Genomic DNA, 14999 nt, shown 5'->3' with positions numbered 1-14999 from the left:
ATTTTAATGAAGGTTTTCAATGCTGAAAGTTGTAGTAATAATTGTAAGTTCTTTTTTGGCTCTTTGCTGGGTTCTCAGCATCCGAGTAATACCTCTCATAAATATGACTATGTTATACATTTGCCATTGCTGATATATTTCCATTGGTTACTGTTCGAAGTATACCAGATTTTCTCATTTGGGTTTTAGCTAAAAGATGCATCTAGACACCATATTTCATTTCAGAGGGTTTCTGCTGTATGTGAGTTTTTTTTCCATAAAGATACTCTTGTAGATGGTGATTCTTGTTGAAAATTGTCATAAATCAAGCACCATATTTATCTTTTCATTTGATTGCAAATTTGAGCATGTGAAATTCATTTCTGCTACACTTCTTAAGTTTTTGAGATAATGATTCTAGTGCTGGTAAATATAATAACTTTATCTCTACTATTGGTTTGCTGTAAGTGAATCTTGAACATCATTTTTCTGACTTTTTCTTATGCTTCTTCTGAGAGGTAGAGTTACCTGAGTCTGTACTTTTGATGCCATAAGATTAGGATAACATGCTGCTAGGAACTCACAATTTTCCTCATTGTTTGTCCCTCTTTTGCCTCTACAAATCCATCTTGTAAATTCTGTAAGATAGTCTTAGACACTCTTTCCAATGCTGATATTCTTTAATCTCTGAACTTTTATATTATTCTCTCTTGCCCCTTTTTGCTCATAGGCCCTCCATTTCTCATAGTGACCATACCTCCAATATTAGAATAAATCTGCAAATTAAAAGCAGTACTTTCTCATTGTTTATGTTTTCTGTATGACTAAACTTTCCAATCATAGAGAAATAAGAAACATAAGAACCAGTGGAAACTTCTTTGAATCTGTATAATGGCTTTGCCAAATGCCTTCAGTAATAGGCCATTTCTGATCATTTGTTTGGGTGCCATGATTTGATGTTTATCTCTGCCATCTCAGATGTTACAAACTCTTTTTCATAAACTCCATCTCTGCTTGTTTAGACACCTGGAGATTGCGACTTTTGTGCTGGAACTTGTCATAATCTGGGCTGTATATTTTGATCTCTGCTGTAAGTGAATTTGGCTTTTATTTGGGTCTTGACTACAGTAGTATTACACCTTTACTCACTATTGTTGACTCCTTCCATGATTGACTTTCTTTTGGATGTCAACACTACATCTGTTGTAATTCTGAACTCCATTATGGATGTTATACACTTCACTTCCAATGCTGATGATTTGATTTTGCTTCTGTCATTGCTATAACTGATATTTGCTGCATCATAAAACATATTTGTCACTGGCTGAAAATGGTTATTTTCTATAATAAATAACCCCACCTATAGCTTTTCCATATGTGAAACAAAAGGTTTCAAGACTTGACAGTTTGTCCCTTTGATGTTTCATTTGATATTACTTGTACGCATACCAATCCTACCTACCATGCCTATCCTATTTTCACCAGTTTTTAATAAGTAAAAGGTTTCAAAACAAAAATGAATTGTCCCTTTAATACTTTTATTTGTTGTTATTTGTACTCTCTATCTGCTAATGTATGCCTGTATTTTACTGAGATGAATAGCGTGTAAGATGATGAAAGTGAGATGAAGTGAGCTATCAGCATTGCTTAGATCCATTGGATCTAACCCATTCTCTTTTGTGGACGCAGGGATTGGAAGCACGGGAAGGGCGAGATCTGGAACAGCCAGAAGGTGGATGCAGATGGACGCCACTTCACCAGTCATTACAGGCAATGACTGGTGCCCATGACCTTTTTCTCCCTTTACTCTTCTTTTACGTTACTAATTTCAATAGAGTATAGGTGTATATCAGCACATAGGGACTACTCTCACAGTCAAATGTGTGGGAGAAAATTTACTTTCAGTATTTATTTCCATCATTATTTGTTCCATCATACGAACATTGCATATTATTTCAATATGAATAAAATACTTTCCTTTAATGCATTTCTGAGAATTACTTGAAAGTAATAAGCATATATGTTTTCCTCCATTTGAACATGTGTGAAAATTGAGCAACAATCAAATGTGATATCACACCTTATTTGAGTACTTGATGAATATTGGATGTCGATATTCTGGGAGGCCAATACTCTTGATATTAGATGTGATATCAAAACCTTTTCAGTACTTGGTGAATATCTTTTGTATTTTGGGAGGCCAATACTCGTAATATCAACTATAATATTAAAATGATAGATATCATCTTATCAAAGATATATTTTTGCCTTACCTAATATTACCAATGGTGTAATACATGTCTTGTGTTTATCCTCCCTAGCTAAGAGGGAGTGTTGATGTTTTGTAGCTTCACTCGGATAAATTGTAGCATATATATATATATATATATATATATATATATAATTAATTATAAGATTGTAATTTTGTTAAAGAATAGACATGTCCCATGAAGGGACATGTCTATTCATTATTCACTTTCTTTTATATATAAGAGGTCGCTGCCATTTGGAAAACACATACCAAACATTATGGCAGTGCTCAATACATTTGCAGCAGATTCTCTATGAAACAGTAACAGTTCTTTATTTGTAACTTCTTATTGTGCTGGCTATTTGGTTTTGTATTTATTTAAGAAATTTTCTCTTCTTCGATAGTACAGATACTATGCTTCTCTTTTATTAATTGGTTGTGTAATATAGTCTCTAAAAATATGGCTCTGTAGTATTTATATTTTTTCTTACTGCTTAAGATATTATTATCCTCTCTTTCTTATTCAATGTTTGTATGGGTGCTTGGAATGTTCTTCACCTACCGTCCCTATATTTATCTTTATCTTCTTATAATGTTTGCTGGGTGCTCCCCTTTTCCTCGATAACTAACTGCATTATATATACTGAGGACGAATGGGTTGCAATCATTGGTCACAACTTTAGTTAGTCATTTGTTAGTTTGTTGAAATCATGGCTTTAGGATACAGACATTTAATCATTATAGTGGAGGTGCCTCCTTTGCAAGACGCTTAAAATATCCTAAGCAATTTTAAGTTGTGCCACTTTACAACTTACCCTCCATTGATCCTTCTTTGACATGTCAAGGTAACCTAATATCTCTGTTCCCTTTCCTAATATACTCTAAATGTTGTCTAGATATATTGAATCACAATTATCTCTTAATAAAGTTAATGGACACATTGTCAATCTTTAACGTAGCTGGCTACCATATAGAGTCGACTATCCTAGCATGTCCAAGTGGATCCTTGTCCATCATCACTCTCATTTGGAACTGATGACATTTTTTTTTGTAGTCCTACATTTATTTGCACCGAATTTAATCCTCATTCATAGTTAGACATTTAAATGGAAACATTAAATATCATTGATTAATCAGTGGTGTGAAACTAACCTTCTATGTTTAATTTTGATAGCAATTCCTTGCTTTATTCATTGCTTGTCAAATCTTTTATCATTGATTTGTAATCAGTCTTGATCTTTGGTATTAATATGACCAATTTATGACATAGTTATTAATTAAATATTGTTAAAATTAAACACAACATTTTTAATTAAATATTGCTCCACTTTAATCTATAAATAATTGAGTAACATTGTTTATTCAATGAGTAATATTTATAGTCCTTGATAATATTTTAGAATTATAATATTTATAAATATAAATAATAATATCTGAAACAGTATTAAGAACACATCACCTTCCTACATATTGTTATTAGTGTTCAAGCTGCATATAATGTAAATATCCTTAAACAGAGACTGCTTATTCAAGATAAACTATTGGACAAAACTCTTTAATGAAATGTCTAAGATAAGATATGATAAGATAAGAAGAAGAAGAGAAAGCTTGGACAAGATTAGCTTGGGAATCTTACATAGACTTGTGAATTTGAATTGGTAAATTGCTAGAATGGGCCTAAGTTTTTCTGAGCCTTCATGAGAATGAAAACTCTCTTCAACTAACTAGTTTCGAGGACAAAAATTCCCCAGCTGATCTTGATGATTTCACTCAGTAATTACTGCTGTGTTTCAGATCTGATTTTTAATTGTTGGTGTTGTGTAGAAAGAGAAATTTAATGTGTTGAAAACATTTGTTGTTGCTAATCTTTGGATAATTGACTCATGTTATGTCAGTGAATTATTGATGATTTTATGGACAGGCTGTACACTTGCAAACATGTCATATTCACTCTCCTGCATTACCCTTGTGGATGTCTTATTGATGGCATGAAATACATCATATCTATTATTTTTAGATAATAATGATTTATACAATAATAGGCCCTACAGCTATGATTGCAGATTTGGTTGCATTTCTAGGTCATGCCTTATCTAAGGATGCATGGTAATGTGGTGATTGGGATGGCTAGTTTTTGGTTCTCTTTTTTCCTTCATTGGAGGCATCTAGTGTACCACTGATGTTTTCGGACCATGTTTTAGTGGAGAAATGAGTGTGATAGGTGTTAAATTAAAATACCCCTTTTTTTTTATTTTCGTGTTTCAAGAAATAGAGAGAGATATAGTAGGGAATTTTTGCAACAATCACACTAACAGAAGTATAGAGAATAAAATGAGTTATAAAATACAATATTCAGGAATTCCACAACTTGACAAATTTCAGATTTCTTCCAAAAACATAGGTTAAATTTCCCATACGGTTTTCCTTGCCTTCTAAATTTACTAATGCTCATAATATGTTTCATAAATTCCTTTTTCTACTTCCAATTGAAGACCCCACTATTGATTTTGAATGAACTATTTCAGAAGCTCAACAATTCCAAGATCTTCATTTATATTTTGTTGTAGGACATTAACGGAATGTGAAATATTCAGGTTATGATCATGTTGGTTTTACTAGAGAAAGGATGGATAAATTTAAACTATAAAGGTCATTTTCTAGTGCCATCAGAAGTTTGGAGAAATTTACCTGATATTACTTCACTACTCTTGTTCTCTTGGCTAGGAATCTGGCTTTTCTTTATTTCTTTTCACTAAAAATAGAGATGCGTTTGACACAACTATTACTATTACTATAAGTAGTATTTTTCAATCTACTCGCTCCCTCAAAACTACAAAATATGCATACCAAAGGAGAGACTTAGGTGTAACCATAAAGAACAGAGAAAACTTAAATGTTCATTTTAAACTATTCAGTGGAATAAAGAACAGAACAATGAAGGAACTCAAAATTGGCACCTTTAGAATTCCTATCCATAAGTATGGCCAGCCATATGTGCGATAAATAGCTCTAAACAGAGATGGTTGGTCAGCACACTTTTGTTCTTCATCAGTCCAACACCTCCTCAATGCACCATGACAAGCATGAGGATCCAATTCTTGGGGCAATTGGAACAAATCATCGAAGTTAATTTGCTTCTTTAAACCAAGATCCATCAAGGGGCTGACCCAACGAAATGTTAAAGAATTCCATATGCCTGAAATGCTAGTAACCTGGACAACAAGAAGCAAAATGAACGAATTTGATTACAATATCTCTGACGAACAGTGAGAATTGGGAAGATAGCATAAGTTGAAAATAACACTCTAATTAAAAAATAATTTCCAATTTAGAAACAGAAAAGATCAAAAATAAACATGCTTATATGTGGTGTAATTACAGAACTAAATTAGAATCATTAAAAAAAAAAAAAGAACTAAACTTTCAATCCCATTATGCTATGTGTATCCCTCTTAATCAAAACAGCATGTATTCAAACATAAAAAAAGTTACTATCTACAATTTTGGAAATAGAATAAACCACTTCATTTTCTATTCAAGTATTTTTGTAAGGGATAAAAAACAAAACTGTTTAAAATGAAAGAGACTATATTTAACAAAACACTATAATCAATTGAAAGGACCAGAGGACAATGTTGTAAGTCTATGACAGAAGTGGGAGTCAACCAAAACATGGAAAAACAAGACAGCGGTAGAAATTAAAAGAAGTGTCATCATAAAAGCATTTGATTCTTGACTACAGTACAACAAAGTCACCTTCTAGGAGCTGAAGCAAACATGGATGCAAATTTTGAAATAAAGCATAGCAAGAAGTAGAAAGAATGGCACAGCAAAAATTAGTGGTAACCTTCCATATTTTCTGCCATCGTCTTACTGGAGACATGAAACAACAAATAAATTCTACAAGAAATAACAATGCAAAAAAGAACATTGTAAAACATATTCAAAATGCATCAATATTATTGGTCATTGAAAACCAACATCCCAATATTAACAAGTAGACACACAGAACACTTCAATAAATGCATTAAGGAAAGGATGGAGCTTCAAAGGCTAAAGCCATCAGTGAAGTCAGATGGTCTTGTGTACAAGGTTGAGAAGCAAATACAGGGGCCTGTTATTCTTCCCCACATCATAAGAGTTTCAGTTTTCTCTCCTATGTACTCAAACTGTATATGAGGAACGTTTGAAAACATAGGATCAAAAGGAATTAAGGAATTATCACTGAGATTATTTCTTAAATAAGTAACTATACAATGCATAAACAATTTGAATATTCATAAATATCTATAACTAACAAAAACTGCTAATGAGAATTTCCATAAAATCATGACATCATATGGAAAGATAATATAATTTCTAAACAAAAATGTATTTATTAATCTTGTTTGTTTAGAGGCACTTACAATACCCAGTGTATTAAGATTATATTATGTAATGTCTCAACTATTAGGGTTAGTTGTAAAGTTTCTACAAATTCTGAATAATCAGATTTGAGATAAAAACTTCTTAAGCTTGCTGGTCTAATCTTCCTTAATGTCTGACCTTGAAATGCAAACGATAATAGTAATTGTCCTTGTGAAATATTCAATTATTGGCAGAGTTGCAGAGTTGCTTAAAGGAGAAGACTTGTATTCTAATGTGTGTCCTTTAACTACAACAATACCCTCCTTATATACCATAACCAAAGGGCATGTCCCTTAAAGGGACATGACCCTATCTAGGTCAGCCCATAACGTCTTCTCATAATCGGCACCTAGAGGGAGTATTATTTTAACAAAAAGCATAACTAATTAGTTAATGTTTAATGCTAAGTTATAGTCACCCCAAAAGATCGCAGATCATGCCTATTCAACAGGCAATGTATTAATAGCCTTTATAACGATTTTGTTTGCAATAAGAAGAATGTGTGATCTGCATAGTCAGACCAGTATGAGGATCGAAGTTATAGTTTTAACATTAGTCTGGGGCAAATATCACTTGCAAAAAAAATGTCAAAATTAAACAATAATAAGTCTAAATATACTATTCTACACTCTATCTTAACCCAAAACCTTAAAAGACATCTCCTGATTGGGATTATTAGTAACCCTTCTGAGGATCTCAAGGTCCTCAATGATATATCATTGATTCTAGTACCATCCTCGATTACTTGTTTGTCTTCTCTACAGTGGTCTGACATGTGAATAGAGCTCGATATCATGAAGATGGATTAATGAAGGCTCGCACTACAATAGATCATTGATCTTAACATGCTTGAAATCTCATCTAATCTTCAAATTGAAAATGATGATAACATTCCTGATCAAGAATATCATCAAGCTCGTTTTGAGAAATAGTATCCTTTTCCCATATAGTGGCAGCAAAAAGAAGATGTTTCCATTTTTGATAGATTTCAATCCATCCTATCAAATACCAACAACTGGTTGAAGATCAAAGGTCTCAAGAGAGTGAATCCTAAACTTGGGGTTAATTGTGGAAGCTTCGGACCACCTAGAAGGAAATCTCAGCTAGAAATCTCAAGCAAAGATGGTGCATCTTCTTTCGTTGCAACACAATCTCTCAAGTTCAAATTGAAAGGTGGAAAGGGATCTAAGTCATCTAAAGAACCCTCACAGGAACCTAGGCAAACTCAAGAACCTAATGAGGAGGAATCTGGAGAAGAACCATATGAGGAGGATGAGGAAGGAGAGGTTATGATCATATCTCCTCCATGACCAATAAATCAACAAGGTCAATCTACTCAGGGAACACCTTTTCTAGGTGTGATTGATGGTGACGTGGATTCATTATCCACTGTTTTCACATCTACCACCATGGCTCAAAGGTGAATACATTAACAAACTTGGAAGACTATTAGACATTTGTGATAGATCTTATGAGCAATTTGGCACAAATAGGATGCATTGTTCTCACTAAGCATTATAATTTGATCTTTGCGGAAGAAATGGCTTCAGAATACACAAACAGAGTCAATGTTGAACTTTATTCTAAGGAACCTGGCTCACAAATGATGCATAGTTTTGCAGCATATAAATCAGTGGCAAAGCATTTACAGGATTCAATTGCAGCAAGTTACAAGATTGTAAGATCAAAATACACTGATACAGTCAGGATTGAGGCCATATCAAAATCAATGGAGATCTCAAATCTTCCTACAATGTGTGACTGCATCATCAAATACAAGGTACTTTAGAATAATCCTTAGGATTATTTCCTCCATTTCTATCTTATTTATTTTCATGTTTGTAGATTGAAGAGGATGTATTACATGAAAATGTGTAATTACATGTAATACAATTTACATGTCCTTATGACATGTAATCCAATAATTTCTCTCCATAGATAGACTGGGTCAAAGTTGGTTGAGTTGCTCCTATTGGACGGATATTTTAGAACCCATGGTTTTGGGTAAAATCCAGTCGCAAAATAGGATGACCAGCCATAGCGCGTGAGACAAAGTCTCTCCTACCTTAAGAGGAAGGCTCCCCTTTCTCATTGTTCCTTGGATCAACTCAAGGTAATCAAGAAGTTGAGAGATTTTGCAAATAGATGTTACCAATATTCTTTCCTCGTAACTTTCAGGAAAGAATCCACTTACTTGTGGAGCAAGTAATGGGCAGGGTGAAATCTCTAACTACATTTCTATCTAAAAGATGAGAATGGTGATATTGATAAACCGACACTAACTCGAAGGCTAGCTGAAAGTGTAATGATTTGGCTCTAAGTTCGGTCGTAATTTTATATGAATATGCTTTACTAATAAGGCACAAAGAATTCCAAAAGTAAAGATATCTTAAATATTTTGTTTATTAAGAAAGAAATATAAGCTCCAAACAAAGCTATATTTCTCCACAATTGCTCCTAGTCAAAGCTTCGGCTCCAATTCCTTCTTAACTCTTTTTACACTCAATTATCAAGAACACAAGATTACATGAATCAAAGATAACATATGCGAATTACAGACAAAGCTTCTAATTCACACAAGTAACAATCTCACTCAATCGATTTTAAGTCTCAATTGCTCCTTTGTATTCACTTTTCTCTCAAAATAGTGCTACACAAACAAAGTCCTGCTAGCACAATTTCTCCAGAGCTCTCTTGCATACAATAAAAGATAAAAGATGTTTTACAATGAGAGGGTACTTTATATAGGCAAAGGAGTTAAGAAAAAGATGGAGGAAAAAGTGGGAGCAACTCAACCTACTTTGACCTAGTCTAATTAGAAGAGAAATTATTGAGTTACATGCAACTGCACATGCCACTTGCATTACATGTAATTACATCTTTTCATGCAATGCATCCTCTTAGATCTATAAACATAAATAAAAACAAAACAACAATCTTAAAGATTGTTCTTTAGTGCCTTGAACTTGATGATAACATCACGCACTGTAGAAAGATCAGAAATCTCCATTGTCTTTGATATGGCCTCTATCCTTATTGCATCTGCATATGCTTATTGCACAACCTTAGAATTTTCTGCCGAGGAATCTAGCAAGTGTTTTGTCGAAGATTTATACAGGACAAATTTGTTCATCGTATGAGAACCAAAATCCTCAGAATCTAAATCAGCATTGATCCTGATTGTATATTCTGAACTTGCCCTTTCAACTACAATCAAATTACCACGTTCACCAAGAACCTAACATCCCATTTGTCCCAAATCACATGTGACACCTATTTCTATCATCTGACAATCTCCAAGAGCTGTCTGCAACTTTGTAACCAATTTTCTCAATGTTTCTTCTTTATAACCCATAAGCCCGTGATACCTAAAGAACATTTCACAGGATGGAACAATGTCACATGAAACCATAGCATCTAAATCACATTCAGCAATCTCATCCCAATCATTGAGAATCTCCTTCAAATCATCTGCTTCTCGAATCAAGGAGGAAATCAAGCTTTACCCCATTTCATTCATCTCATTGATATGCTTAAGAATTGCAAATGTTTCTGTAGTGGCTCGGACTCCTTCAGAGATGACTTTTCCTATCAAAGACTTGGCGGCTTCAATCAACTTTCTTTCCTTGGACGTCTGAGACACAATAACAACACTTTGAGAAGATTTTTGCTGAATGACTTGATTTAGGTGAGTAACCTTTTGTTTGAGTTGATTCTTCTTCTCCTATAATTCATGATTGCTTTTTGACACAATAACTAATGCATCTTGAGCATCTTGCAAGCAACTCAAACATGAGAGCTTCTCGATTTCTACCTTAGTGAACTTGTAATTAGAACGGGTAAGTTCTTCAACAGGTTTGTCCACTAGTGGCTTAGCAACTTCTAAAAACTTGGTTTTCTCCGAATCAACTAAGATCCTTGAAACAATCTTATCTTTCAAAGATTTGGACTTAGTTTTCTTGATGGGAAGGTTATCCAGTGGTACAACCAGTTTTCTTCTCTTCATTGTGATCCTGCTCAACCATGCAGGCAAGCTGAAACTTTCATCTATGAAAGCAGGTACAGTGGAGATCATTGGCATTGATCCTGATTGTATCTCTGTTGTGACTGAACAAGATTCAATCTGCACAGCTGAATTCATAGGTGCATCATGAGAGGGTTCTGTCAACACCTGTTAGAGATGTATCAAGTTGAGAAACTTGACCCTTTGTAAGAGTTGGAAAATCTTCAAAAACACTTCCCAAATGTTAATATTGTTCATTTGTCAAAATGAGAGGAGTGATTGACGAAATAGGAAGAGCCAACGTGTTGACTTCTAAAATAGGAATAGAAGATGTGGAAACAGTGGAAAATGAATCCACGTCATCATCAATCTCATTGAGAAAAGGTGCTTCATACATGGATGGTGCATGAGTCTATGCAGGTCTGGAAGAAGATATGATCATAACTTCCCCTTCTTCTTCCTCATCTTCATCTAATTCTGTCTTTGATTCCTCCTCTCATTCTTGAACTAGTTCAGGTATCTAAGATGATTTAGATCCCTTTCCACTCTTCAACTTGAATTTAAGATACTTCTTTGCATTAGAAGAAGAAGCTACATCTTTTCCTGTAATTTCCAGTTGTGACTTCCTTCCAAGAGGACCAAAGTTTCCACAATCCAAACCCAATTTTGGATTTAGCCCTTTTTAAGCCTTTAATTTTCAGCCACATATTGGTGTTTGCCAAAATGGATTGAAATCTATCCAATATAGTTGTACCTTCTTTTTGTTGCCATTGAATGGGAAAAGGGCACCTTTTATCGAAACCTACCTAATAAAATTCGAGATCAAGAACATTGCCATCATCTTCAATTTAGAAATCCAATGGGATCTCAAGCATGTTTGGAAAGCCCTCTTGATTTGAGCATTCGTCTATCTATAATCAAAGTCAAATCTGGCTTTGAATTTCTTCAAAGTTATCAAGTACAATTCTGCTTCCATATTTTTTGCTTTATGCATAAAATTGATCAAATAATTGCCAATTACCAAGGGTTTAGCAGAAGAAATACCAAAACCAAGCCTATACAAAGCATGCTGATCAAACTGAACTTCCATGAGTTGTCTAGCTAGTTCCATCAGAATGATCTTATCAATAGCATACCTAGGAAGGTATATAGCTCACCTTTAAAGCATCCAACCCTCAAGTAAGTAAAAGTTGGAAACTGGATAAAGATACAACCGTACTGATTTACCTTTTCCCTAGCTTCATCAAATACCCTTTTGATGGATAGTTGTCCATCAAACAAACACCGGAAATACCCAAAGAAAGCATTCTAAACTCTTCTGAAATGAAACTTACTATTAGCCAGAGTGCTCTAATCATAGTAATCCCAAATTGGAATTTGTAAACAATCTCCTTTGGTTGAGAGTCCAGAGAAAGATCTCATGGCAGCAGCAATATAAACAAGGTAGGAATTCATGTAGAAAGGCCTTGAAGCTCCTAAATTGAGCAATTGTTGACAGAGTGCAGTACTAATCGGCTCTCCCCAAAAAGTGTGTTCTTTATTCTCCATGATCAAGAAGATGAATTTGTACATCCATGGTTCAAAATTGGTGCAATCTTTAAGACCACAAATCCTGCTAAGAAGAATGATACATCTTTGTACTCCTGCTTGAAATTAGACCTGTGAACAATCATTGGCCATCTCAAGAAGTTGTTCCTTTTGGTATCCAACCAGCATTGATTTACATACCTCTAATAATCTCCCTTCTTCTCATTCCATATTTCCAAAGATGATTCTTTGGTCAGATCTACGCATTTTGCATTATGTGGCACTTTGAAAATTTGCTTGATAACTTTTGGATCAAGACTAATAATAACCCTGTCATTAGCATCCTTGATTATCTTTGACTTTGGGCTGAAACGTTTTGCCCGTCCAAGAACAAACTCAAGTTCCATGGCAGCCATGGGAAACATATATACCAAGTGAATATGACTTCTCTTGATACGTTTCATCTCATGACCAACAAGGATTTCTATTCTTCATAGAAAATTAGTCATGTCCACGCGTCCGATTGTTGTGTCTAACACATTGTCAAGGATGGATGTGACATCAGATGGAGTTGCATGAGCCAACTCTTTATCAAACTGGTATTTCATTTTGCCTTTAGATTTAGATGGTGAGGGCATCTTTTGCGGTTGTATTGCAACACAAAAATCCCATAACATAAATACATCTTCAGAGGAAATCACCATAAAGGTTGATTCTTGATCAGCAACAAAGGTTGGAGTATGGATTAGATACTTTGTAAACCCAATGAGATGATCTCAAAAGAGATATCATACATATGCAGTGAACAGAAATGGAAGATGACATTGTAGAATGGAAGTACTACTTACATTCATAGGATAACAAGATGTACGCCTACAAAGTAATAACATAGCATGTGCCTGATTACCACAATATCAAAGTGGCAAGAGAATGATTTACTTTATTCATACCAAATATCATAAGTCCATTATCAATATTCCAAGTGCTTATAAAAGAGTCGGTTGGTTGGGAAGACCAACCGACGCATTCCCTCACTGCCTAACTACCCAACCCGTTCAAGCTAAATACAATATTACTTTATTCTCCACTACATCTATCCCCACCCAAAAAAGAAGTTGCATTCCAGATGACTACCAAACACACTAGAACAAAAACTGGACTTCAGGAAGAGGGTTGGAAAGACAACCCTAATTCGAAGCTCCCCAGAGCCATTGCAAGTCGTGTTCAACTACCTTTTGTTTTGCCCGAACTCCCTATAATACCCTCAAGGCGTCCATCTTCTTTGCCTTTGCTGCGGTGATCCTATTTCCCAAGTCAATATTTTCTATTCTCCAGGCCTCTTTCTTAGCCTTCCATTTGTCTTGAAGAGTAATCCATTTCAACTCTCACTAAGTGCGGCATTTACTGCCCCTGACGCTTTCAAAAGAAATATTCTCAGCAATGATCTTTTGTGCCATTTTACCCTTGCCCTTTTCAACTTCCTTACCTCCTCCTTCGCTTTCAATGTCGTTGGTTTCTTCTTTTACGAATCAATGATGTTCCCTCTACTTGGGTCTCCTATGCTTATTTTCACAATTTTGTGGTGGTGTCATAATTCCAAATGTGTTTGAAGTGGCTCTATGCTGCAACCATTTGCTCTTATCGCATGAACAATACGTGTTTTTACCCCTCAAAATAATACCTTTGCCGCTATGGAAACCACAATTTATCCTTCCCTCAAAAATGTTTGTCTACATACAGCTTGGTACCACCAGGAGCGTACGGTAATAGCCATATGGTTGTGCTTATACGACAGTGTGACTCTCCGTATGGCAAGTTGATTCTTTCGTACTGGTAGTTTGGCAACACGTACCGCAATCTTTCCCTTTTTCTTGTATACCATTGTTTGTGCTCGTTCGGCCCCTATCACTTTTTGTACTGCTCTTGTACTCCCTCATAAGGCCCTTTTTGCCTCTCATACGGTGCTCCCCCGTACGGCCTCCTTCCTATTTGTACGTGCCTCCTTTTCTTTCTTCCTTGTACAGCCAACCATACCTCTCATTGTATGACCACCTCTTTCTGCTATGGTCTTCGTACGACCGTCCGTACCCACACCTGCCTCCTTCGTATGGTTGTTTGTACCTGTCTCTTCCTTCCTGTATGGTTGTGTCCTTCCTGCACCTGCATTCTCCCTTTCCCTAATTTGTTCCTTCTTCCGAGGCTCGTACTTATGACTTAATGTGTGACGCCAGTTTGGCTTATTATATTCCACCTGTTTCTCAAAGATGTGTGCTGGTCTAAGGGTTGCAGCACCTTCTTTGTACTCCGTATACCCCTCCGAGTATCTTTCCTCCAACTCAGATTCTTGTATTTGCAAAATATTACATGTGTGGAAAAATTCATAGTCTCCCATTTCCCAATGGAATAATCCATTAAGGGAACTTGTTTCGTCGTTTTGAGCATTCCCCCAATCTAAGCACTCCTTCCTCATTTGGTTCTATCCCTTCATAGTCTTCCCCTCCGAGTTTGATGCCATGTCCTGGCTTACTGACTGGTTCTTTAGGTTTATGATGTCCTAGAGTGTTCCATTTCAAATTTTTCCAATTTTGGGTGGCTTTTGCTGTAACCAGCCATCCTCTTCCTAATAAAGCATAATACCCTTTCTTTTCGAAAGTAATAACCACAAAATCAAGAAAAAATTGTTGAGTACCAACTATGCTTTTTTGTCCCATTAGGGTCCCTATAGTCTTAATTCCATGTTGGTCTACTCCCACTAGTTGAAATGTAGGAGGCCAAAGTGTGGGTTTTACGCCTGAACCTCCATCAACAATAGTATTAGAAAGGTTGCACCCA

The 14999-nt window shown here is 35.3% G+C and overlaps 1 protein-coding gene across 8 annotated transcripts in view; it reads right to left on the bottom strand.

Annotated features, from left to right (window-relative positions):
- ABCC13 (multidrug resistance-associated protein 11) overlaps positions 1 to 14999 on the bottom strand; it is a 412318-nt gene that overhangs the window by 255461 nt on the left and 141858 nt on the right. For all 8 annotated transcript variants that reach the window (XR_016365178.1, XR_016365179.1, XR_016365177.1 and 5 more), the window contains exon 8: positions 5188 to 5442. Coding sequence is in view for 4 of the 8 variants with exons in the window: in XM_089833423.1 (XP_089689549.1) it covers positions 5188 to 5442 (255 nt within the window). In the remaining 4 variants the exon portion in view is untranslated. The remainder of the gene's footprint in view (positions 1 to 5187; positions 5443 to 14999) is intronic.

Source organism: Cupressus sempervirens, chromosome 5, assembly GCF_028749045.1.
Source record: "Cupressus sempervirens isolate cs-2001-9-10 chromosome 5, ASM2874904v1, whole genome shotgun sequence".
Lineage (NCBI taxonomy): Eukaryota > Viridiplantae > Streptophyta > Pinopsida > Cupressales > Cupressaceae > Cupressus > Cupressus sempervirens.
Note: the sequence above shows the minus strand (reverse complement) of the source record. Positions and strands in the feature narration are given on the sequence as shown.